General features: G+C 40.8%; 2 protein-coding genes across 11 annotated transcripts in view; one reads left to right on the forward strand and one right to left on the reverse strand.

The window, feature by feature from the left end:
• ITGB1BP1 (integrin subunit beta 1 binding protein 1) lies at positions 1-9,097 on the reverse strand. Of its 8 annotated transcripts, none has more exons than XR_003991849.1 (7): positions 7,158-7,257; positions 6,606-6,761; positions 6,246-6,324; positions 5,371-5,507; positions 4,082-4,174; positions 1,131-1,280; positions 1-376 (listed from the first exon to the last, which is right to left on the reverse strand). XR_003991849.1 is itself a non-coding variant. In XM_030489562.1 (7 exons), the coding sequence occupies exons 2-7, from the start codon at positions 7,227-7,229 to the stop codon at positions 305-307; spliced, it is 603 nt and encodes a 200-aa protein (XP_030345422.1). In that variant the 5' UTR covers positions 7,230-7,258; positions 8,744-9,097; the 3' UTR covers positions 1-304. The 8 variants fall into 8 exon arrangements, 6 of the variants coding, with proteins under 6 accessions (XP_030345422.1, XP_030345425.1, XP_030345423.1 ...); XM_030489562.1 differs by lacking the exon at positions 6,606-6,761 and adding an exon at positions 8,744-9,097 and having other exon boundaries at positions 7,158-7,258; XM_030489565.1 differs by lacking the exon at positions 6,606-6,761 and adding an exon at positions 8,744-8,797 and having other exon boundaries at positions 4,082-4,146; positions 7,158-7,258.
• Positions 8,837-23,015, forward strand: part of CPSF3 (cleavage and polyadenylation specific factor 3) — a 19,312-nt gene continuing 5,133 nt past the window's right edge. The window contains exons 1-13 of one of the 3 annotated variants that reach the window (XM_030489557.1): positions 8,837-8,951; positions 9,808-9,871; positions 10,740-10,837; positions 11,746-11,874; positions 12,742-12,919; positions 14,415-14,504; positions 15,351-15,501; positions 17,731-17,906; positions 18,483-18,641; positions 19,389-19,535; positions 20,532-20,684; positions 21,091-21,199; positions 21,892-21,990. In XM_030489557.1, the coding sequence (XP_030345417.1) occupies positions 8,881-8,951; positions 9,808-9,871; positions 10,740-10,837; positions 11,746-11,874; positions 12,742-12,919; positions 14,415-14,504; positions 15,351-15,501; positions 17,731-17,906; positions 18,483-18,641; positions 19,389-19,535; positions 20,532-20,684; positions 21,091-21,199; positions 21,892-21,990 (1,624 nt within the window). In that variant the 5' untranslated portion in view covers positions 8,837-8,880. Of the gene's footprint in view, positions 8,952-9,807; positions 9,872-10,739; positions 10,838-11,745; positions 12,010-12,741; positions 12,920-14,414; positions 14,505-15,350; positions 15,502-17,730; positions 17,907-18,482; positions 18,642-19,388; positions 19,536-20,531; positions 20,685-21,090; positions 21,200-21,891; positions 21,991-23,015 lie in introns of those variants that run through there. The other 2 variants (XM_030489558.1, XM_030489560.1) reach the window with 2 other exon arrangements.

Here is a 23,015-nt window from a genome sequence, read left to right on the forward strand (position 1 = left end):
TAGAAGTGTCAGTTTTATTTTACATTTCTACAATATTGACATTAATATACAAAACATTATTGGGGGGGGAATCATGTTAAATACAAAATCCTGTCTTGTTCTGGCAACTGAAGATGGAATGATTTCTTCAAGTCATGTCTGGGGAATGAGAGTACCGTGTGCAAGGTTGCATGGCTCTTGTTTGCACAGCGAGTCTTTTCTGGGACTGTGTGTAGCTGCAGCCAGTCTGTGGTGTCACGAAGGAGCCCCATTTCCTCCCCACACAAAGGCCTCTTGTGCTACACCGTCATGTACTGAAGGTACATCAGGACTTCTCCGACATTAGAACTGAATCAAAGGCTGTAGATAACACTTTGCAAATAGCTTGCGCTTGTTCCTAAAAAAAAACCAAACCCAAAAGACCCCACCCAAACATACCCATTAGCACTTTCTGAAGAACTTCTCAATATCGCAAAACTCATTTACAACAGAATGTGGCCTTTATCATTCTCTTGGCAGAGACATGCAAAATGGAGTAGCACAAGTGAGATTTAATTTGATTTCTGTGGTCTGCAATGACATGTGGGAAGCTGTTTTAAATGAGCTCTTTTGAAACAAGTCAGAGTACTTGGCTTTCATCATAGCACGATACTAGCACTCAGAAAGTCAGTCTGTGTGTTCCCCCAGTGCTGTGAGGGTGTGTGTCATCCCATAGCATCTTGACAAGGCATTCTCCTACTCTTAAAAAGGGATCACTTCCCTTGCTTGTAAATATGAATGCATGCTCTGTTTCCAGACTTGTTACTCGATTGCTCCCTGCTCAGTCCCATCTTAAGAGGTTTTTGTCTTTGAAAATACAAACGGAGAATTGTCCTTAGCAGCTACAATAGCTTTCTGAGGATTGCAGAGAGCTTTCTCAGGCGTGTGCATTCATTGACAATTTTAGGGACTGTAGGTATTTTCCCTCTAAGCCGATCAAATGCAGTGAGCAAAGTCTCCCCAACTCGGCCAGGACATACTGAGAAATTTTTTTCAATTGAACAATCCCACTTCTGCTAAAAAGCTTTCACCAAGGGCCTTGGGTTTCAGAAGCTCCCTTTTCAATCAGAATACTGATACCTAAATTAAATACTGTAAACATAAAGTCTTACCAAACTATTGCACTGATATACCCAGAGGCTGCATTCTTCAGAGGCTGCATCTGTTGTCTTCAAAGCCAGTAAACTTTTTCCTGCTCCCAGACCATCATCATAGCAGACCATCCGTACAATTAAATAGAGAGCATGCCTATGTAACACATCCTGAAACCACGTGGCAAATAAAAGTTACTCTGGATCAGTGCAAAGGCTATTTGAGTTTTCCACCTGTTTTGATTCTCTCTCTTACAAAAGAATACTTTGGATTTACTCACAGGAGAGAAACATTCCTTGGTAAGCTTACAACCTTTTTAATTGAGAGTTTCATTGAGCTTTTAAAAAAATAAGTGGGGGTTTAACACAATTTTAGCTTTAATTTTTGCTTCTATTTTAGAATTGCTTTCATATGTGGACACATTCATTCCCCACCTATCCTCACTCGCCCTCTGTGAGCAGGACAAGCAGGGTGCTCTGTATGTCTGGCACAGAGGGAATGTAAAACAACCTTTTACTCTTCCAGACAAGCCCGTCCTAGTTCTGGCAAGGGTACCAGAGACAAGGTTAGTTGCTGTGGCGTGAGCCACAGCATGGGTCCTGGCTCTTGCAGAGATCTAGTCTGGGAGACCTCTCTGACTGACACAGCTGCAGACTTTCATCACAGCCCCAACAGTTCTGATCTTCACCATTCCAAAAAACAACGGGTTTATGTGCAAGGTCTCTGCAGACCTGACTCACACAAAGCCTTTTTTCTCAAGCCATCCTACCCAACCGGTAATACTCATTTGGTTTATTCCAGTCATACCACCTCTAGGGTCTTGAAACTTCAAGCCAGCTCTTTCTTATGTTGATGGCATCAAACACCTTGTCCCTACCAGTAGCTGAAGGGTCTAAAGAAGCATCCGCTTTGATACAGACACTGTAAAAATGGACAGTGAGCTTGATGCCTGCCATGAAACCCTTGAAAAGAGCTCTCTATCGGTGCTTCTATGATCACCTTGCTGAAAAACACCTCCGTTCCTGATGTTCACCTGGCAATCACTCACTATTATTCATACCAGCTATCACACCATGCTGAGGACAGCTGGAACCAGTATGGAACTTACTGGAGCAACCCTCCAGTCTCCATATTAAAGATGCCAAGTTTTCCCTCCAAATTAGGTGTAACTTTTTAGTTACTTGCTTGGAACTTACTACAGCGCTAATGTGTACGTGGATTCTCACTAAAAGAGGAAGATGATAGATAGAATTCTTTAAGGTACACAATCCCCCTGTAAATCCATTTTCTCCTCTCCTTCCAGTATTTCGCTATGAGGGGATCTGCAGCTGATTGATAGAGAAATTAGATGGTGGATGGACAAACTGTGCCCTACATGTGCATACATATATATAATATACAAATACACACAAACAGAATGCGAAAAAGGCCAGAGCCTCAGTATGACTTCTATAAATGCTTTGCCTTTGGTTTCTAGTAGTGTTTGCATCCCCAAACAATGAGAATGTATCAGTGAATTACATATCTCTACATATTTCACTCACTAACGAAATGATTTCTCAAGCGTTGGCTGAAATCCAGGAGCAAAAATGTTGTATCCTGCAGTTAATTCTCTTTGGCATCTGGAATAGCTGCCTATTCACCTGCAAAGGCATCTACACATCACAGAACTCTCACCTTTCCCCCAAAGTCATAAAAGACTGAGCTCCTTGTATGAAGGCAGAGAAGACCTTTCCACCTTAGAACTCTAAGTGGACTAACACTCTAAAGAACAAATCAAATGTCAACAGTGGCACAGATGCAAAAAGCCAGAATTTGGGAAACTATGCAATGTAATAAAATGCCAGTGCAAGCTAGCTTAATCACAGGTGGCTTTATCAGCTTGGGCATGCTTGCAGAAAAATGATGGATAAAAGTTTCAAAATTACCTATGTGATCTTTATCAGAGTAAAAAGGAATTTAAATAATAGCATAACCTATGTTCTTGACGAGAATTAAGAATTTAGGAGGGCAGCAAAAACAGAACCCAAAAGAATTCAAAGTTGAGTAACAATTACTACTTTTCCTCCCAGGCATTAGAAACAAGTGTTTTATTTTCTTAAGGGACCAAAGGAAGCATTTTGCTTCTCTTCGCAGTATTCAGCTACTGAGCAATGCTATTCACCTTCTCATGCTCAAGGCCTTTACGAACAGGCATTGCTGGGTTGTTGATGGGTCATGACTTCATAAGGCCAAGTATTTATGGTATCTAGAGCTCTTGAGGGCAACCAGAAGGAAACCACATGGCTGCAATACAAAGCTACACAGAGGCAACTGGAGGGCCCTGGGGAAGAGACCGGATTTTTATTTTTAGCAAAAAAGCTACTTGAAGTGTGCTAAAGGAAAATAAACTACATGTAGGAAATGATGCAAACAAAAAATAGGCTCGATCAATAAGGTGGAATCATGAGGCTTTAATGCTGGAGTGAACTCGCACTCTTGGATTAGGAGCGCAAGGCTGGAACTTTAAAGAGGAAAACAACTCGGGTGTTTTTGGAAAAAAAAAAAACAAACCCAAAACCCAGCCTTTGTTTTTTCCTCTCCACACAAACAGCAACAGGAGTTGTATTCCTGACAGGCTGAGGAACCCATGGTCTGGGACACCACAGTCATGCTACTTTTCCATGTGAGAGAATGGCAGGACAGTTACAGAGAAAGGAAGATGTGCCCGTAGAGCGTAAAGCCTTGCTTGCCTTTTGTCTGGTGTTCTATCTATCTCAAAAGGAATGGATTCTTGTCATAAATCTAACCAGTCCAATCAGGAAAATCGAGAGAGCCCTGAGAACTGACATGATGCAGTGCTGCTGTGAGAGCTTGTTTGTTTGCTTAAAGCCAGGAGTGGCATTTTGGTCACACAGGTCACCTATCACAGAAATAAACCAAAGCACTTTTCAACTCTCTCCAAAAAGACAGTTTGTTGCGAATCACTTACATATTGATCAGATGTTGAAACTTTAATGCCGTATTTGGAAACTCCCATAATAAACTCCTCTTCACCTGGAACAAAAGGTAACTTTCCATCTTGCTTTGGAGGGAAACAAACAAAAGCCTTTAGTGCAGACAGAAGAACATGAACAATGAAGATACGTAACAGAAAACGTGTTTATGTATCCTTCAGTCCACTGGATCAACACCACTAACCCTGCTCCTGTATTGCTGTGTGGGGCCTGCCTGCCACTCTTCACTCGTCCAATCTCTTAACCCTATGTGAAATGCATTCAGCAGAGGTTTAGACTTGGCATGGGGAAGCATTTCTTTACTGAGAGAGTGGTCAAGCACTGGAACAGGCTTCCTTGAGAAGTGGTCAAGGCCCCAAGCTGGTCAGTGTTTAAAAGGCATTTGGACAATGCCCTTAACAACATACTTTAACTTCTGGTCAGCCCCGGGGTGGTCAGGCAGCTGGACCAGATGATCACTGTGGGACCCTTCCAACCAAAACTGTTCTAAATATTCCATGATTCTGGAAAGGAGTTTATCATCTCAGGGGGAACTTTGGCCCTATGGTCAAATCTGATGGGGTGAAAATTAATGCATGTTCTATCATGCTGTGCTGGGTGATCTATGTTCCACACTGGCAGCAGTATTGTTGTTTGGCTGTAAAAATAGTTTTAGCATATATTCAGATACCTGAAATGTCAAGCTGCTGCAAGACAAACAGATATTCTGTAATTTTAAAGATACAAACGATGAGCTGTCTAGTGAGAACAATCAGTCATGGCTTTGAGTACAAGAATACGTACAAGCAACCACAGTTTGGCAAGGATGACCTAAATACTATTCAGGTTCTTTGGTCACAGTTTCATAACTGGCTGTAAGCAGAAATGACAGTTTCCTCTACAGGAAAACTTCTACAGTACTGAAGACATCTGGAGGAGATAATTCTTTCCTGGATACTAGTCCTAACAGTGCTGAAGACAGTATAGCAACTTCCAGTTGGGATACTTGTTCAGTAGTGGCTCATGGAAGGGCTTTTGCTCTGAGCCTGCGTCTTCAGAACAGCTCTCTGGGTGCATCTTCTCCAGTTAATCGCTAAAATGGAATTGAGTGTGGCAGCTTTTGAGACAAATTGACAGCTTAATGTTTTCTAAAGTAAAGCTGCTTTACTGTAGTAACTCTAAAATTTACAAAGAAAGATGTCACATCACATGATAATATGAATGAAATACACCTGAGCTTAAGATGTTCTGACACTGTTGGTATTGTCTTTTGTAGCCCACTTACCTGTGCAACATCTATGTAATTTATCAAGTCCAGTGGCCCTTCGAGACTTTTGCTCTCATTATATTTCAGTTTTTCAATGGCACCAACATATTTAACTCTGAATTCTGCACACGTATCAGAATTACTGTTGCTCTGTCCTGCAACAAAATAAACCAAAGCAATTCTGAAGAATTATAGAACAGCAATATTATTCTAATGGGTGTTAACAGGGCTAACTTAGTAAATTCCATCATTTTTGCAGACTTCCATCAAACACTTAACCATCAAACACAGTATATTAACTCCTCTAATGAACTGTCCTGCCACATGGTACAGGCAATAGTTTCATATGGATCCATGACGCAGCACTGTCTGTACTAATTCAATTTGGAGTTAACAACCCTGAATCAGAAAACATAGAAGCTGGTTCTGATGTTCAATATCATTTGTTTTAAATTAACTGCTCTGTCCAACAGTGATGCACTGTGCTCTGGTGTGGTACCAGCTGCTAGGGAGAAACCAGGACATCTGGTGAGCAAGAACCAATAAAATCAAATCTTATTTCCATTATTTTAGTCTAAATGTAAACTTTCAAAAGCAGGAAACACAGCTTCCAAAAAGTTATACCAGATTTATGCTGTGTAACAGACTGGTAATGCAACAAAGCTTTTCTTACTCAGACACTTTACCTCAAAAAGGGACTTAATCCTAGATGAACCATTAACAATACTTTAAAAGCCTAGAGCTATGCACACATTAGTCACCAGGCTAACAGATTCACTCACAATTATTAAAAATGCGTATTTTAACCTTTTCCTTTTTCCCTACTCTTTCATACAAACACACATAAAATTAATCCTGCTCGATACATATCTGCTCAAACTTTGATTACATACCTGAACTTTTCGTGGAGTCTGTATCTAGACTAGCCACAGTACTAGACCTGGACAGTCCCCCGAGACTGGAATCTACAGACTAAGAAAAACATTAATATCATCAGAAAGTTACTGAGAACATATTAACATTCGCTGTTAGATACCTGCCTCAACTCTTCTTTTTAAATAAGCTAGTGTTCATGGTCTGGTTACTTAAGTAGCACTGCCAAATGGGGAGAAAAAGACCAACACCTATTTCTTTCCTGCACTTATCTTTCTGCCTTAGTGTAAGTCGGACTGATATAAATTCAGCAGGAACCCTTCAGAAGTCCACAAATACTTTGAAAAGAAGAGGAAATAAAAGAAAAAGAGAAAATGAACCTTAAGGTTATGTCCAGACTTTTCTGGTACTGCATCTTAACTTGAAGAAATTGACAACTACATGCTTGCCACCAATGCTTGAAATAACATAGCAGTGCAAGGGAAGTGAAACGGCACCTTGGAAAATCCAGAATATTCAACTGATCATTCCAAAACCTATCAGACAAAATGGACACATTATTCAAAAAGAAGAATACTTTTTAGAGATACCGAATAACCAACTAGTACTGTAGAACAAGCTCATTCTTGGTACCTAGCATCAGGCACCCTCTTAAAGACAATGTTTATCACTACAGATCAAACATACTACTTTTTCCTCCAAACCTTACTCTGTTCTGCTAGAAATTCTTGTATGTGTGGGCTTTGTTATGGAAGCAATCCAGCATTCATCTCGGAATATAAGGGGCTTTGCACCAGATAGAGGGTTTTTAACTCTTATAACACAATCTGAGGAATGGTAGAAGCACGAATGGTTTCCTGTTTGGAACAGCAAAGCACTGAACTGTCACCAGAAATGCTTCCACAGCAGAGTACGTACCACACTCAGCTTACCTTGCTCTTGGTGCTGATCTCGCTGCTCTGGGAGCTGCTGCTGCTGTGCCGTTTTTTTCCTTTTCTAAACATTTTTTCATAATTGGATCAAGGAAGATCTTCTAAGAAGGAAAAGTCAAAATTAAAGCTGTCACAGCCTCAAGGGAAGGAGTTCCTGGCAAACACCAGGGCAACCGTGTCCACAGTGCACAGAAACTGGAAACTTGTAAAGAACTCTGAGGATGGAAGCAGGAATGTTCCTCTGCTGCTCTTCATGTGTGACTGTGTAAAGTCCCTCCAGCTCTCTCCTAAAACATCCCTGTCCTTCTGATCCATCAAAAATTGCTGCTCCTTAAGTTATAGACTGTTGCAAAGGTCAGTTTCTAATGCATACAGGTTTAGAAACAAGACAAAATTTAAATTCCTACTTAAAAACATTATTTTTATTTGTAACTACAATCCAAGTGCCCTACAAGGTGCATCCAATGCAATCCCTGCTCCAGAGAATATGACCCCATTAAAAATGAAACCAACCAACCAAACAACCCTAATTCTGAAGAACTATTGACTGTAACACTCTAAGAGCAGCCATTACTACTTAACATGTTCCTGAAAATTAAAGCATGTTACATTTACTGCCTTGGAATGGAGTTACTGGGAGTTCTGAGAGTATTCTCAAAGCATTTTTCCTGTATCTACCCTACTATTTCAATTGCTTCACATAACATTTGGCCGGACAGTGTCAAGAAGCAGGACATTGACCCCCCATCAGGGAGTGCTGAACCCCCACTTCCCAGCTTCAGAGAAGAGTATTTTAATTACAGAGCCTTCAGAAATCCTGAGCAGGTGGAAGAAAGAGCACAAAGGAGGAACACAACCTACTGCACACTGTTCCCACGGCAGGCAGTAATGGAAGACACACAAGGCAGAGCTTAGATCTGAGATGCAGTGCAGGATTACAGCCCGCAGGCTGCCGCTGTGTTTGTCATTAAGCAAACACCCGGTCCCTGGCAGACCAAAAGCCGCCCAGCGCGGAGCCGCGGTACCCAGCGCGGAGCCGCGGTACCCAGCGCAGCCACCTCCTGGGGCTCATTCCAGCCGCCAGTACGGAGCGAGCAGCCCCTCCTGCAGAGCAGCGCTGCCACGGCACAGGCACATCTCCCGAGCCTGCCTGCTGTCCCCGAGCACGGCACAACCGAACATGCGCTACTTCACAAGCTCTTTTAATACGCTACTTGATTAAGGAGCTCTTCGCAGCTCCTCGCTCAGCACACGCACCCACTGCGGCTGCGGGGAGCAGCGAGTCCCGGCTCCGGCTCGGCACCGCACTCCCTTTTGCTTATCTTCTCCCCGTTTCTCCCTGCAGCCCCAGGTGACAACCTAACAAATGATGAAAGGACAAACCCACTTCCCACAGAGAGGCGCAGCTCCCGCCGCCTGGGAAGGCAGGAAGGAGCGCTGCCCCTGCCACGGCGGGCGGCAACGAACGCCGGTTCCCCCGCGCCCCAAGCCTCTGCCCCGGCCCTCCCGGGGCGCCCCGCGCCGCTGCCGAGACCTCGGGGCCCGGTGAACGCCTCGCCCGGAGCCCGCTCGCCGCCGCCCCTCACCTCAGCCCGCGGCCCGCACCCGTCCTCCCTCTTCCGGGTGTCTCCACGCCGCATGCGCGCACGGCGCGGCAGGCAGGAAGCGGAGGGCGAGAGGAAGCGGAAGGCGGGCGGGGGTCAGCGCCGCGGCCCGGGGCGTGATGTCGGCCAAGCGGAAAGCGGAGGCGCTGATCCCGGCGGAGGAGAGCGATCAGTTGCTCATCCGGCCCCTGTGAGCGCCGGGCGCGGGCGCGGCGGCGGGAGCCGCGCGTTGGGCATGGGCGGGGGGTGTCGGGGGCGCCGCGGCTGGACCCGCCGGGGCTGCGGCCGGCCCGGGGAGTGGGGGGAACCCGACCTGTGGGGTGGGCGCGGGTCCGGCCCCGGCCCGGCGCTGCCCTGGATCCCCGCTGTGTCATCCCGACCGGCGGGGCGGGAGCGTGGCCTGGGCGGCCCGGGAGGAACGGTGTTGGAGGCGCGGAAACCCCGGAGTGCTCCCCTCCTCCCTTCCCTGCTTTTGCAGCGGGCGGGCGGCCTGCCGGCCCGGGAGAGCCGTCATGCTCGGCTGGAAGGATCGTGGCCTTTCCCTGTGTGCTACTGCAGTGTTGTCTGAGCAAAGCGTTTCTGTTTTGCCTTCGCGCTTTGATAGCGCTGTGGGTCTTGTAGTACTTTGCTTTGGTTCTCTCGGGTAAGGATGCCAGTGCAGTTTGCAGGTGTTTCTGATAGCAGCACAAGAGTTGTCTTCTGGGTGACTTGAAGATGCTACTTAAAGCTTATTCACGCCAACATAATTTGTTAAGTAAGCTTCCCATTCATTGTACATCTCAATACTTTGAGACTCGAATGTACAGGCATGCAGTAAAAGCCAGAAGAGACCAAAATAATTTCCCCAACCATTCTTTTTATTTCTCCTATGTTAAATAGGGTCTCATTTCCATTGAGATAAGTATAACTGTGCAGTTACTTTCTTTGAGCTTAAAAGGTCGTTATTTCTACACAGAAAAATAATGCCACTAGAGGCATCCAGTATACAGTTGCATCCATATGGTGTGGGTTGGTTTAATTTTTATGACTTTGATATCCTTTTGCAGAGGTGCTGGCCAAGAAGTAGGAAGGTCATGCATTATTCTGGAGTTTAAAGGAAGAAAAATAATGGTAATTATTGTATGAATGTGTTTGTGTGCCCTCTCATTATGGTACTTCAGATCGCAAAAAGTTGTTAAGGATTAAATTCAGCCACCACACTGAAGTCAGTCACTGTGCTAAAAGAGGCGGGTTTTACAGCTTTCTGGAATAATATGACATATGTGACAGGAGGCATTACAGAGGCTGTCCTGTAAAATAACTCCATATCCCCAAACAGCAGGTGTGTGTCTAAAGTGTGGATTCTAAATCACAGAATACCAGGTTGAAAGAGACTTCAGGGATCATCTGGTCCAACCTTTCTAGGCAAAGCATGACCTAGACTAGGTGTCCCTGCACCCTGTCTGCCTGAGTCTTTAAAGCGTCCAATGCTGGCGAGTCCACCACTTCCCTGGGGAGATTATTCCCATGGCTGATTGCTCGCATTGTGAAAAAAGCCACCACAAAAAATGTACTCGTATTAGGTTTCAGTGGAACCTGAGGCTAATGTTTACCAACAGTTATGTGTAAATAGTCACATATAAACACATAGCTGTTCTCTTTCCCTTTTCCAGCTGTCTTCTCAGATGGTGGCTGAAATAACTGGCACATGCTGATTATTATTATCTGTATTCAGGTGTTGCTGAAGTGTGAATGAAGCCTTGCATAGGTGCTAAATTATAATCAAAGACTGGGATCTTTTGAAAAGTTTTCAGTTTCCCAGGGGAGATGAGTCATTTAGACAGAAGCCCAAGATGTGAAATCCGATGCTAAAAGCAGTGTTTAAGGAAAAAATACTTTTTGCATGATGCTAAAGTCACTAGCACTATATTTTAGACCAAACTGGAAGAGGGTTTCTTATATGTTCTGTTAGAAGCTTTAACTTTCTTTCATTTTTCAGCTTGACTGTGGAATCCATCCTGGACTGGAAGGAATGGATGCTCTTCCTTACATTGATTTGATAGATCCCGCTGAGATTGATCTCCTCCTAATTAGCCAGTAAGTTGCACCTGAAAGATCAAATAACTGAGGTTGTGGTTGGAGCTGTGTTCCCTGAGAGGCTGAAAATAGGTGTTATGTAGGTGGTCATGGCGTGGCAAAATTTTAGCTTCCAACTTTTTTTAAATTAAGGATGTTCAGTTCTTGACATTAGAACTCTCCTCTGAGCTCACCGTGATGTCTGACTTCTATAACCTGGCCTGCTTCAGCACCACTGTGGCAGCTTCAAGAAGTTTTCTACATAAAGACTGCTGAAAAGTATTGGTTGTGGGTTTTGCTCCATCGGCTTTGAATGAAGAAGGTTCTTGGAGACTTAAACAAGCTTTGAATGTGGTTTAAATATTGCTTAGTGGCTGAGAGACAAGGAGAGCATTTCTAAATGATTTAACCAGTCATCACTGGGTCTCTATAATATTCTGAGCTTCTGTAGCGTGTGCTTGTTTGACTTATATTTCAAAAGTACTTCCTTAACATATGTCAAACTAGAAGTGTGGCCAAATAATTTGATTTTAGTAATTAGCGTTTTAATCCATACTGTCCAACATACAAACTTAAGATCACATTTGTTAGTTTTCTTATATCCGGCATTTATAGTGTTCCTGGTTCCTCTTGGTTTTCCCCCTCTAAATTTATATGTAGATTACAAAAAAGTTAATTCTAAAATTATTTGGGTAAAACCTTTGCCATTAATGGAGAATTTCCTGTTTTACACTTAGGTCTTCCTGGCTGCATGTCTAGTCACTAGTGTACAGAATGTAGACCAGCACACTTAGTTAACAACAGGGTTGAGAATTCTGCTTCTGGATTTTCGTGATGCCATGTTAATCCAGTGAAGTAGTGAATTATATGATACGTATTAGTGTGGTGTGATGTTAATGTATTAATTGGATTTGTGTGTCTATTTTAAGTTTCCATTTAGATCACTGTGGGGCTTTACCATGGTTTTTACAGAAAACAAGTTTTAAAGGAAGGACATTTATGACTCATGCCACAAAAGCTATTTACAGATGGCTTCTCTCAGACTATGTCAAAGTCAGGTAAGCTGAGCTGTGGGTTGTCTCTTTTAACTCGGGAATTATCTCAGCTGTATATCTAACAGGAAACTGAAGATGAAGCCACCAGAGGTGGCTGGATGAACCTGGATGTTGCTGCAAGTAGAACATGATAACTAGGTTAGAATTAATGAATCATTTTACTGCCTCAGGGATAACGTGGCTCTCAAATAATTGCCTATTAATAAAAAAAAAACACTGAAATTTTTCCTTCTTACTCTTCTCATTTGCTGTATTTGGACCTTTAATAGTTTCCTTCCCCCCCCCATCTGTCTCTCTGAAGACATTCTTGTTCTCATGCTTTTTAATGTCTGTTTTTCCTTAAGCTTCATAGAAGTAGTTGTTGTTTTGAGTTTCTCTTTTTTTTTTTTCTTCTTTTCTTTTTTTTCTCCCCTTCTGTTAGATGCCTTGACACATCTTTTCTATGTGAATGTAGCGGTCCTGAGCATATCTCAACTCAGCAGGTTCTAGCTTGGGTCAGAAGCCTGATAAGCAGTCCTCTTTTAACCTGTTTGGTTTGGGCCAAAGGGAGAAGTGTGGTTTAGGTTGGTTTTTGAAGACTGTTACAAGCTAACAAATGGCAGATCTCTGTCCAAGGTAGGGAATCCAACAAATACAGAGCAGATCCTGAGCTGCGAAGACTACTCTAGCATGACGTTTCAAAAGAAAGATGTTTTAACTCCGTTTAGGTGAACTACATTAGAGTACCTGGACTTGATTTCTAACATAGAAGACATAGCATTACTGAATGGAAGTCTTGCTGTCGGTGGGGAATACCCAGGAAGTGTTTTTCCTGTTACATGACATAAGGTGGTAAATGAGCTGATATTTAGCCATTTCACTTATATCCAGTAATATATCAGCGGATGACATGCTATATACAGAAACAGACCTTGAAGAAAGCATGGACAAGATTGAGACCATCAACTTCCATGAAGTGAAAGAGGTGGCAGGAATCAAATTCTGGTGTTACCACGCAGGCCACGTCCTGGGAGCAGCCATGTTTATGATTGAAATAGCGGGTGTGAAGGTATTTTCTTTTTATTACAAAGTTGAAATCAAGCCTGAATTCTAATGTAGTTGTTAATTATTTGTTATTGTCTGTTAAGCTCCACTACCATGGCTGGAGCTGTCAAATAGACTTGGGCTCAAGGCAGGGTGGGAGCCCTTGACTTCGAGCGTGTGTTTTCTCATTGGTTAGAACTAGTGAGTGACACATGTATTGAAGCAGGTAGGATGTTTGCATTTTATGGTAGTGACTTAGGACTCAAATTTGGAACCAGTAAACAAACAGTTTTCCTTGTTGCTTCACTCAGGCAGCTGATAGCTGAGGCAGCCGTGTGGAGGCTGCATTTTAGTAAAATCTATGACCAGATGTTTGGTTTTGTAATTCTGATTTACCGTGTGCCTGCCCTGAGGGCTTAAATGGCATTTGTCAAAGTATGTGAGTTCTATTTTTCTCATAACACTCCTATGCTCAAGTACCTAAAGAAACAGGATTATTATTAATTTTTAAGCATGGAGAGATTAAATAAGTCATCATGTAATCAGAGTCAGTCTTTGTGTAAAAAACAGATACTTGAACCTATTCTCATGAATTGGAGTTCAGTAGGATAATCACTGCCCAAGAAAAGTTTCATACAACCTCGAAGAGGCAAGAGAGATGGTGGTGCTGAGGCTTGTGTCTGGTGGGACTTTGTTCGTGGTTTATAATGATTGAGAATTTTAGAAGTTTAAAAAAAAGTATAGAAACAGAATTCCATAATTTTCTTTAATTCCCTGATAGTAGGTTACCTGTAGACCAGTTTTTATCTGCTGTTGCTGACTATATGTTTTATTATTCACCTTTTCATCAGGGGAATGATTGTTGAGTAAAAAATGTTTAGTTTTGAAACCATCCTTTTGGGCACAGAGAGCTGCATTCCAGCCTGCAGTTAAGAATCCGTTAAAAATTACTAACAGTTACAAGTTACTTCTTGGTGTAATGGGGAACATGATCATTCCGTGTAGAAATTCTGCTGGATTACAGGTTGGAGTATTTTTAGTATAAGAAAATCTAAGAAGAACTCTTATATTCACTATATTTGCATTCTGAGATATAGATGCAGTTTTATCTACTTCTTACTTCCACTTAGGATCTGCTGTACTTTGTTACATCAATTTTTACTTCTTAATGCTCAGTGCATGTATGCAAAAGGCTGGAAATGGCACCTTTATACCTCAAACAATAAATAAAATCTTAGTAATTGTTTACCTAGTTCTGTTGGAATTATTCTACTGCTTAAAATACGAAATGTTTTACTTACTGTGACTAAAATATTTGTACTGTAGTACTATTGACCTAATACTGTAAGCACTGTCCGCATCAGAAGAGTCTTTAGTTAAAGTACCTCTGACCTTTTTATGATAAATTCCTTAAAAGCATCTTTGCTTAAAAAATATCACTCCTATACAACAGCTTTTTTAAGACTGCTGATCTGGTAGAACCTGTAATCAGAGTAACTGCTTCTCTTTGTCTCTAATAGCTTTTATATACAGGTGATTTCTCAAGACAGGAGGACAGACATCTGATGGCAGCTGAGATTCCCAATATTAAACCTGATATTCTTATAATTGTAAGTTTTACAGAATTATCTCCTTATATTAATAATGAAATATGTATAGGGATATTACTTAATTAAAGCTAAATTGAGTGACTGTGGAGATTCAGTGATAGTTCATGACTTGCATTAAATATCCAAGTGCTTGGGTGTTCAGAACACTCTAGCATTTATTTTCACCGTACTGAAAAGTAATTTTTATTTCATAATTTTTCTGATGAAGTGCCTTAAGCCTTCATACAAACCTTCTCAAGATGTATTAGGTTTCGACTTGTGTTTGCTAGATGTATTGTACAAACCCCAGTTTAGCTAGATGTCTTTAGTAGATTGTAACCCTACTTTTGTTTATTGTGTCCCTTCTAATTGCTTTCTGTAACTGCTAATTTCATTTTAAGTCACATCAAAATCTTGTATTTTGTGTAATTCCTGTATTTTAGGCTAGGTGTTTCTAAACTGTGGCACATGTACCACTAGTGAACCATATTAATGTGATAACCCCTTCATCAAAGCAGTGGCAGCATTGCCATCTAGGAAAGTATGCACATTAAATTTGAAACCTCTTACAAGAAGCATCAAAAATAATAGCTTTAGTTGTTTGTTTGTTTTCTTAACAGAATCTGTCTTTCCAACCTGCTGGGAAGGGTTTGGGAGAGGGAAAATTCTGGTTATTTAACATGGTGGAGGTGGTTATGGGAATTTGGGAGTGGTTTTGGTTTTCCTCTTCACCTCACTCTTCTCCCTCCCCTCCCCATCATGTTAACACCAGTATGTTTTTCTGTATTTTCTTGTTGGATTCAAAGGAGAAGACTGAGAATCAGTCTCTCTATCAGTATTTTTAATATTTAGTTTCTGTATACACAGGAATCCACGTATGGTACTCACATTCATGAAAAAAGGGAAGAGCGAGAGGCAAGATTCTGTAACACTGTTCATGACATTGTCAATAGAGGAGGTAGAGGTCTTATTCCTGTGTTTGCCCTGGGTCGAGCTCAAGAACTACTTTTAATTTTAGGTATGTACCTTCCCAGCTCCTCTTAATAAAAGGCATAAGAGTTAAATGAGAATGTTTAAACAACTCTTCAGCCATTTTCTAGTGTGTTAATTACCCATGAATGCATAATGCATGTTTGTCCAAGTGCCAAAAATCCAATAAACCAACCAAGGCAGTTCCAGTTTATGAGGCAGGATGGAAGCCTAGAAAGGAAGGGGTAGTGGCATACCATTTCCTTACCTGGAAAGGGTATTATGTGCTTGACTTGAATCTTGTTGAACCAGGATTTCAGCAAATAGGGCCTAATATTGCAGATTGAAAAGTAAGCAATCACAACCTATTTAAACTGTCCTATTTAAACTGTACTGCTAAAAAAGGGTGTACTGTGCTCCAAAGTTTCACCATCTTTGCTCTTTAATTCACAAACCTTTCTGGAGAAGTCTATAGGAAAAGTTGAGAACATACAGACACTTAAGTCCTAATGGTAATGGGAAAGCAAATTAGGCTTTGTTAAGAAGAGCAAAATGGGAGGGAAGGGGTAATTATACATGATCATAACAAGCCACTTCACGTAAAATATGTAGGTAGTCATGACAAGGTACTTCAGGTGAAACAGTTTTTAAATAATTTCCAGGCTTCTTTGCTTCCTTTTAGCACATTGATTTTGTACTACATTATGTGCTTTTTCAGTCTCTTTTTGCTCGTGCAAATGCTGGCAAGACCAAAAGATAATTATCTCAAAATTAAAACATTTATTTTTAGGGGTGTTGACTCTAAAGTGTTACCAAAGAAACGTGACATTCTTATCACTTTCCATTTCATTTTACCTCAATATTAAAAGCTAGTTTGTTTTTAAAGTGTGTTACTGGTCTATTCAAATATTAATAAGCAATTTGGATCTAGGCATGGGATAGTATTCAGTTTTGTGAGATTATTTGCTACTTATTATTGACTGAGGGGTTTTTATTTTATGGAGGAGATAGAACTGAAACATTTTAAATCTTGTGTAGCCATCAATTTGTCATTTGTTTGCCTCTCCTTGCTGTGTGCAGATATTAAAGTTGAGTTTCTAAAGATAAGCTTGAAAATACCTCTAGTAAAGATAGACATGCAGTTGGGTGCTTAATTAGGTAGCAAATGCAATTGCATCTCTCGTGCCTACACAGTTGAGCCCACAGGGTTCCGTGGGTTTTGATTCTTTCCGTAAGTGTATGACAAAAAATGAAATACTGTGTTATAGTATAGAAAATTGTGATGATGTCCAGTCCTTTAATGTCACTCTAAGACCTGCTGTTGGTTATGTTTTAGTGGCTGTGGCCACCTTTCACTTGAGTCTATTAAGATAGCGATGGCAGTGAGCCTCTCTGACATGTTCTGAAAATCTTTGGCTGCATATCAGAAATGTCAGGTTAAAGCCGTATCATTTTAAATACACAGATCCAGCCAAAAGAGTGTACCTTTATCTTTGGATGATTGTTCCTCACTTATGCAATATAAATATGTTTTAGACTAGCACAACTGCATCTAAGGGGGAAAACAATTAAGTTATGTTTGCACAGATGTATTCACATCTCTTCTTTGTGTTGAGTAAAGGTCATGGCTACTGTCATCAATGATAAAATAAGTTGTGGTTAGTGGAGGCTTTTTTCCTTTTTTTGTTTCAGTTAAGCTTGTAAAATGTAACTGTTGGTGGTGTACAGGAAGGCAGGCTTGATAACTGGGTGATCCCTTCATGCCTTGAACTCCCTGGATTTGTTTTACACAACTTTGATACAGTGAATTCTCACCAACATATCTATGCACAGATGTCCCTGGCTGTTAGATGTATAATTAATGTTTGACAGAGACAGTTTAGCTTTATTGCAGGTGTGGTAAAACCTGCACTGTTGTAAATGTAGATTTATTGCCGTGTAATACCGTGTATGCTTTATATCTTGTAGCTGATGTTGGTAATTGATTGGAATTTGACCTGCCAAAAATACCTGAAATTCATCTTTGTTTGTTTGCCTGTTTGTTTGTGCTAGTTGTATACATTTTTAGTTGGTGATTGCTTTTTCTTCTTAAGTAGAGCAGGCGAAAAAAAGCTTATGATTGTGACTTTCTGTAAGAAAAATGAAAAACTGCACTGCTAAATCTGTCTCACAAGAAGCAGTAACATTTTTGAGAAGCATGCACTTCATAGATAATGCTGTGGGCAGGGTTCTGTGGGTTTTTCAGTTGGGTGGACTTATTTGTTGTTGGTTTTTTTAGATGAATACTGGCAGAATCACCCTGAACTCCATGATATCCCTATATACTATGCCTCCTCCTTGGCAAAGAAATGTATGGCAGTTTATCAGACATATGTCAATGCCATGAATGACAAGATCCGCAAGCAAATTAACATCAACAATCCATTTGTTTTCAAGCATATTAGTAATCTGAAGGTAAGCTTGAGTTAAGGTTCTCTTACAAAAGAGGAAGGGTGACAGAAAAGTTCATAGAATCATAGAATGGTTTGGGTTGGAAAGGACTTTCAGTTCATCTAGTTCCAACCCCCCTGCCATGGGCAGGGGCACCTCACACTAGACCATGTTGCCCAAGGCTCTGTCCAACCTGTCCTTGGACACTGCCAGGGATGGAGCTTTTACCACTTCTTTGGGCAACCTGTTCCAGCGCCTCATCACCCTCACAGTAGTTGCTGAACAGTTTGCATGTTGACTGTCCCAATAGGTTGATGAGGTACAGGTTTATATCCAAGTTATCCGCTATCCCAGTGTTTAGAGGGCTTGTTGAGGGGAGCTTATGCCCCAGTTTTTCTTCCACTGTAGATCCCTGTGCTTATAGTTTGCTCCTTATGGGCATCAATAGGAGGAACTCTCCTGCACAGGGCACTGTTTATGAGGATGGGATATGATTAGTGAATGTAGGGCTCTACTTGTACTTTGTTCAAGGGTGCAGCTGGGCTGTTCTTCATGTGACTAAGTTATGGTAACTGATATTCTTGCTGTTTGTCCATTTAGAGTATGGATCATTTTGATGATATTGGCCCAAGCGTTGTGATGGCATCCCCAGGTATGATGCAGAGTGGCTTATCCAGAGAGTTGTTTGAAAGCTGGTGCACAGATAAGAGAAATGGAGTAATTATAGCAGGGTACTGTGTTGAAGGAACACTCGCTAAGGTGAGTTGCTACTACATCACAACTTAATACGAAGTGGTATTCATGTTATTTTTAAAAAGAATTTGCTAATGGCAAGTGTCATTATTTGAATTTACCGAGAAGATTGTTGTCAGGTACACGTAATTATGTAGTTAAAACTAGTTGCTTTTAGCTAATGCTAATGAAAAGTACAGAAAATTGGCATATGGCTGTTTCTAGTGATGTTAGAATAATCTTTCCTAGGAGCAGTTACCTTGTCATGAGAAAGCATGATTGATACTTTTCTCCAACTTTAGACCACCCTTACCTTTTTGAGAGGGGAGCCCTAATCCTATTTCTGGAGGAATAGATATTAAATCTAATGCTGCTTATGTGTCAGAGATCAGACTGCCTTGCGCATGTTGTGCTACTGTCCAGTTGTAGAGAATTAAATCCTTCCAAATTCCAGCAGCTGAGAGCATCAGAGCATGTAGTTTTGCCTTTAGAGATAGAAGTCACACACTTATTACAATTTTAATGTAAATTTGAGAAAGATGTATCTGGAAGAAGGACCTCTAAGATTTGCAGGATCTGAGGAATTCCCATCTGAGGATGCAAAAGATGAAATGGTTTGCATCGTGCATGCTTTTTTCATTTGTGAGTGTTTGTTTTGTGAAATTTGAGAGAAATTATTCACATTTAACCTGACTGCCAGTATTATTTCATTTGGTTTGGAAATGTAAAGCATTAGTTACATGGTGTCTTATTTAAAGTGCTCTTTTCTTCTAGCACATCATGTCTGAACCTGAAGAGATCACAACAATGTCAGGGCAAAAGCTCCCACTGAAGATGTCTGTGGACTACATTTCTTTCTCTGCTCACACAGATTATCAACAAACCAGTGAATTTATCCGGGCCCTGAAACCTCCACATGTGGTTAGTATACATGCTGCCCATTTCTCCAGAGTGGGATTCATCAAACCAGTTCACAGCCTTGTGTCATCAAGGTGTGAAGTCAAGTCATCATCATCATCATCAAGGCATCCTGGTGTCTAGCAGTAGCCAGCATCCCTATGCCTTGAATAATAAAAGGTGGAGATTTTAACCATTTTTCATCATGTTACCTTAACAAAGTAAAGATGAACTTGCTTTTGACTGTGTGCATGGGGGATTATCTGGGGATGACTTTCAAGAAAGTGGTATGATCCATAACGTGTTTCAGCAGTCTTTTGCACAAATAAGATACAGTGTAGGACAACATCAAGTTGTGGAATTTGCCCCCAGATAAACAAGAAAATATTGATTGAAGGTATGCAGCAGGCAGCAAAAGACAAAGGCAGCAACTGGAGGGAAAAGCATGAGCAAATCACAGGGAGCAGGAGGTGTGAAAGACTAGAATATGAAAATGGGGACTAGGATCTGAAATTTACTGAGACAGGAGGAGAAGCAGTGTGCAAGCACAGATAAGAAGGAAAACAAATCATAGAAGAAAAGAGGATTTAACTTGGCAAAGAAAATTGTGAATTGTGAAGTGTGAAGCATCTTCTCTGAATTGCATGTTTATTTTGTTTAAAGCTATCTACATGCAGACACAAAAATGTAAAGCTGACTAACTTCTATTTTTGACTGAAGTTAATACTTTGCTTTCATAATATAACAGTGTGAACGAAAAGTTAAATGGAATCTCTGTAGTGCATTCTGCTTATTTGCATGTATTTTCCTACTAATACTCAGGCTTGTGACACCTAGGCCTTTGGATAATGCAGCAACATTGAAGGTACACAGAACTATGTAATATAACTGAGCTAATATTTCATACATTGACATTTTTATAAAGATGAGGTACAAGATGGCAATTTTGGGATAATTTGTTTACTAAACATGTCTGCTTGGACAAATAACATCTGCTAAAAGGAAAACTCTTTCCTATAGATTTTAGTTCATGGTGAGCAGAATGAAATGGCCAGATTGAAAGCAGCACTGATCCGGGAATATGAGGATAATGATGAAGTTCACATAGAAGTTCATAATCCTAGGAATACTGAAGCTGTGACATTAAACTTCAGAGGAGAAAAACTTGCCAAGGTATAAAATCAATAGTTTCTTATCTGTACAATGGTATTTTCCTCTGGCATAAAAACCACACTTACTATTCCAAGCCTCTAGTTTTAATTGGTTTCAGATTGTGTATGTTTTCCAGGAACTCAAAGTATGTGAGTGTTTTGCATTTAGTGTTGTATTTGGGGTTTGAGGGGTTTTTTGGTAGGGTTTGGTTTGGGTTTTTTTTTTTTCGGCTCTTCACTTTTCCAACCTTTTCTTGTGTTAATCCCAGAATGTTTGTTGGTTACGATGACTTTCTTTCATTTTCAGAGTTAATTTTATATTATGTTTGATTTTCCTGAGAAAACTCTGTTTCATCTCCATAGTTACCTTTAAGCTGTGAATACTTCAGTCTGCCTTGCTGCACAGTTGTGGGGTTTTTGCCTTCCAGGTGATGGGATCTTTAGCAGATAAGAAACCAGAGCAAGGACAGAGAATTTCTGGAATCCTAGTTAAAAGAAATTTTAACTATCACATCCTTTCTCCATGTGACCTCTCCAGTAAGTAACTGAAACTTAGTGTATGCTCTTCTGTCATTGAAACACATACAACACTGGGGAGGGTTCTGTAATTTTGTGTTTGATAAGCAATTAGTGAACATCTTGATTTTATTGTGGTTTAGTTTTGCCTAAAGTTCTGAACTGTCATAGTGAGATGGGCATTCAGTTCGTTGTCCAATGAAGTTTAGAATCTTTTCTTACTGTAAAAGAAAAAAAGCAACATTCCATTTCCCTTCTGGTTACTTAAAACTTCTTCCTCTGCATAAATATGCCAAAAACATGCCCTCCAGTTTCTCAAATGTCACTAGTTTTTGGTGTAGAAAGCTACAGTACAGTAAAAATGTTTCTGTATTTCTCCTATGCTGCTTATTACTAAAGAAACTGATCTGTTCTCAAAAGAGAAGGATAATTAAATCTAAGGTCAGAAGAGCTTGGGGGAAAGCAATTCTGCTGTCTTAGTTCATTGTTTGCCTTTAATGGGTATGATAAAATAACAAGCTCTTACTGGTTTCTTAACTGCAGATATATTATTTCTCTTACAATAGGTACTTACTCTCCTCACTACAAATGGTCCTTTTCAGCCCTCTGTCTTAAATGTCTCGATGCCACTATTGATCTATAGTGGCAATTTGATTTTTCAGGAAGTAAGTTTAAAGGGATCATTTTTAATAGATACTTTTTAATTCTTTCAGATTACACAGACTTGGCGATGAGCACTGTAACGCAGACACAAGCCATTCCATACACAGGCCCTTTTAATCTACTTTATTATCAGCTACAAAAACTTACCGGTGCGTATTTGGAAAGACATGGTTCTGATTTATACTGGTCAACTTTTAAAATGACTTCCAGTCTTCAGAGGTGTTCTCAGTGGAAATTTCTTTGCCAGTAACTGAAGTGCCGCAGTTTATTTTGTATTTTACCACTTTCCTTAAGATTATGCAGCTTCTGACTGATGCAGTTCATAACACATCCTTTTGGGGGGATTCTGTTGTAGCTGTATTACAAAATCATGAGCATGTAGCAGTATAGAGCCCTGGACAATTTTTGTGTCTCCTGTCAGCCCCCCAAGTGAGTTCTATAGCCATTCTGATGTAAAATTTATTAATTGATCTTTTATCTGCAGCCTCAAAATAGAAGGGGTAATGCCATTCCATTAATAAAAACAAGAGCTCTGTCCTCCTTTTTGACAGCCAGCCTCTTCTGTCCCTCCCCAAGAGGCAAGAATCTAACCTTGTTGGCTTTTTCTGAGTCAGAAGCCATTTAAATCTGCCACTAATGTGATCCCCAGTGCTGCTGTCTAGCTTTCTGAAAGGTCAGGGGCAGCTCCTGACCTAGTTCATTAAAGGCACACAGACTTTGCAGGATCCCTTCCCAGATTTGAAGCTCAGGGGTTTTTTTTCTTCTCTAGTGTCAGAATCTAATTCATATCACTGGTGAAGAGAAAAATCTGTATTCAGCTGATGTTCAGGTCTCATAACCCAAGTGCTACATGGCACACAAATGCTTTTGTTTTAAGATCTATGCTTATGTAAGCAATGGGTTATCCTTCAAGGGTTTAAGAGAAGCTGGTTAATTCTGCAAATGCAGCACTGAATTTCTTGCGTATTCTGTTTTTCATTGGTGTGCACACACCAGTGTGCTAAGCTGGTCAAATGTGAGAATTCAGAACAAGTAAATTGGCTGGTATTACATACTAAAACACCCCAAACAATCCAGAACAAAGCAAATAATATTGTCAGGTGAGGGAAGAGAGTATGCACTTCCATTTTGTGAGCTGCTCTGAGCAGTTGTGATAAAAACAGACAACTCCTTA

Source organism: Strigops habroptila, chromosome 6, assembly GCF_004027225.2.
Source record: "Strigops habroptila isolate Jane chromosome 6, bStrHab1.2.pri, whole genome shotgun sequence".
Taxonomy (NCBI): Eukaryota; Metazoa; Chordata; class Aves; order Psittaciformes; family Psittacidae; genus Strigops; species Strigops habroptila.

Bases quoted from the DNA above. Each gene is read 5' to 3' on its own strand.
- ITGB1BP1 (XM_030489562.1), bottom strand. From the start codon at position 7,229: ATGTTTAGAAAAGGAAAAAAACGGCACAGCAGCAGCAGCTCCCAGAGC. The intron at 6,325-7,157 runs GTAAGCTGAGTG...TGTTTTTCTTAG, and splicing joins AGATCAGCACCAAGAGCAAG to TCTGTAGATTCCAGTCTCGG. The intron at 4,175-5,370 runs GTAAGTGGGCTA...TTCCCTCCAAAG, and splicing joins ATTACATAGATGTTGCACAG to CAAGATGGAAAGTTACCTTT.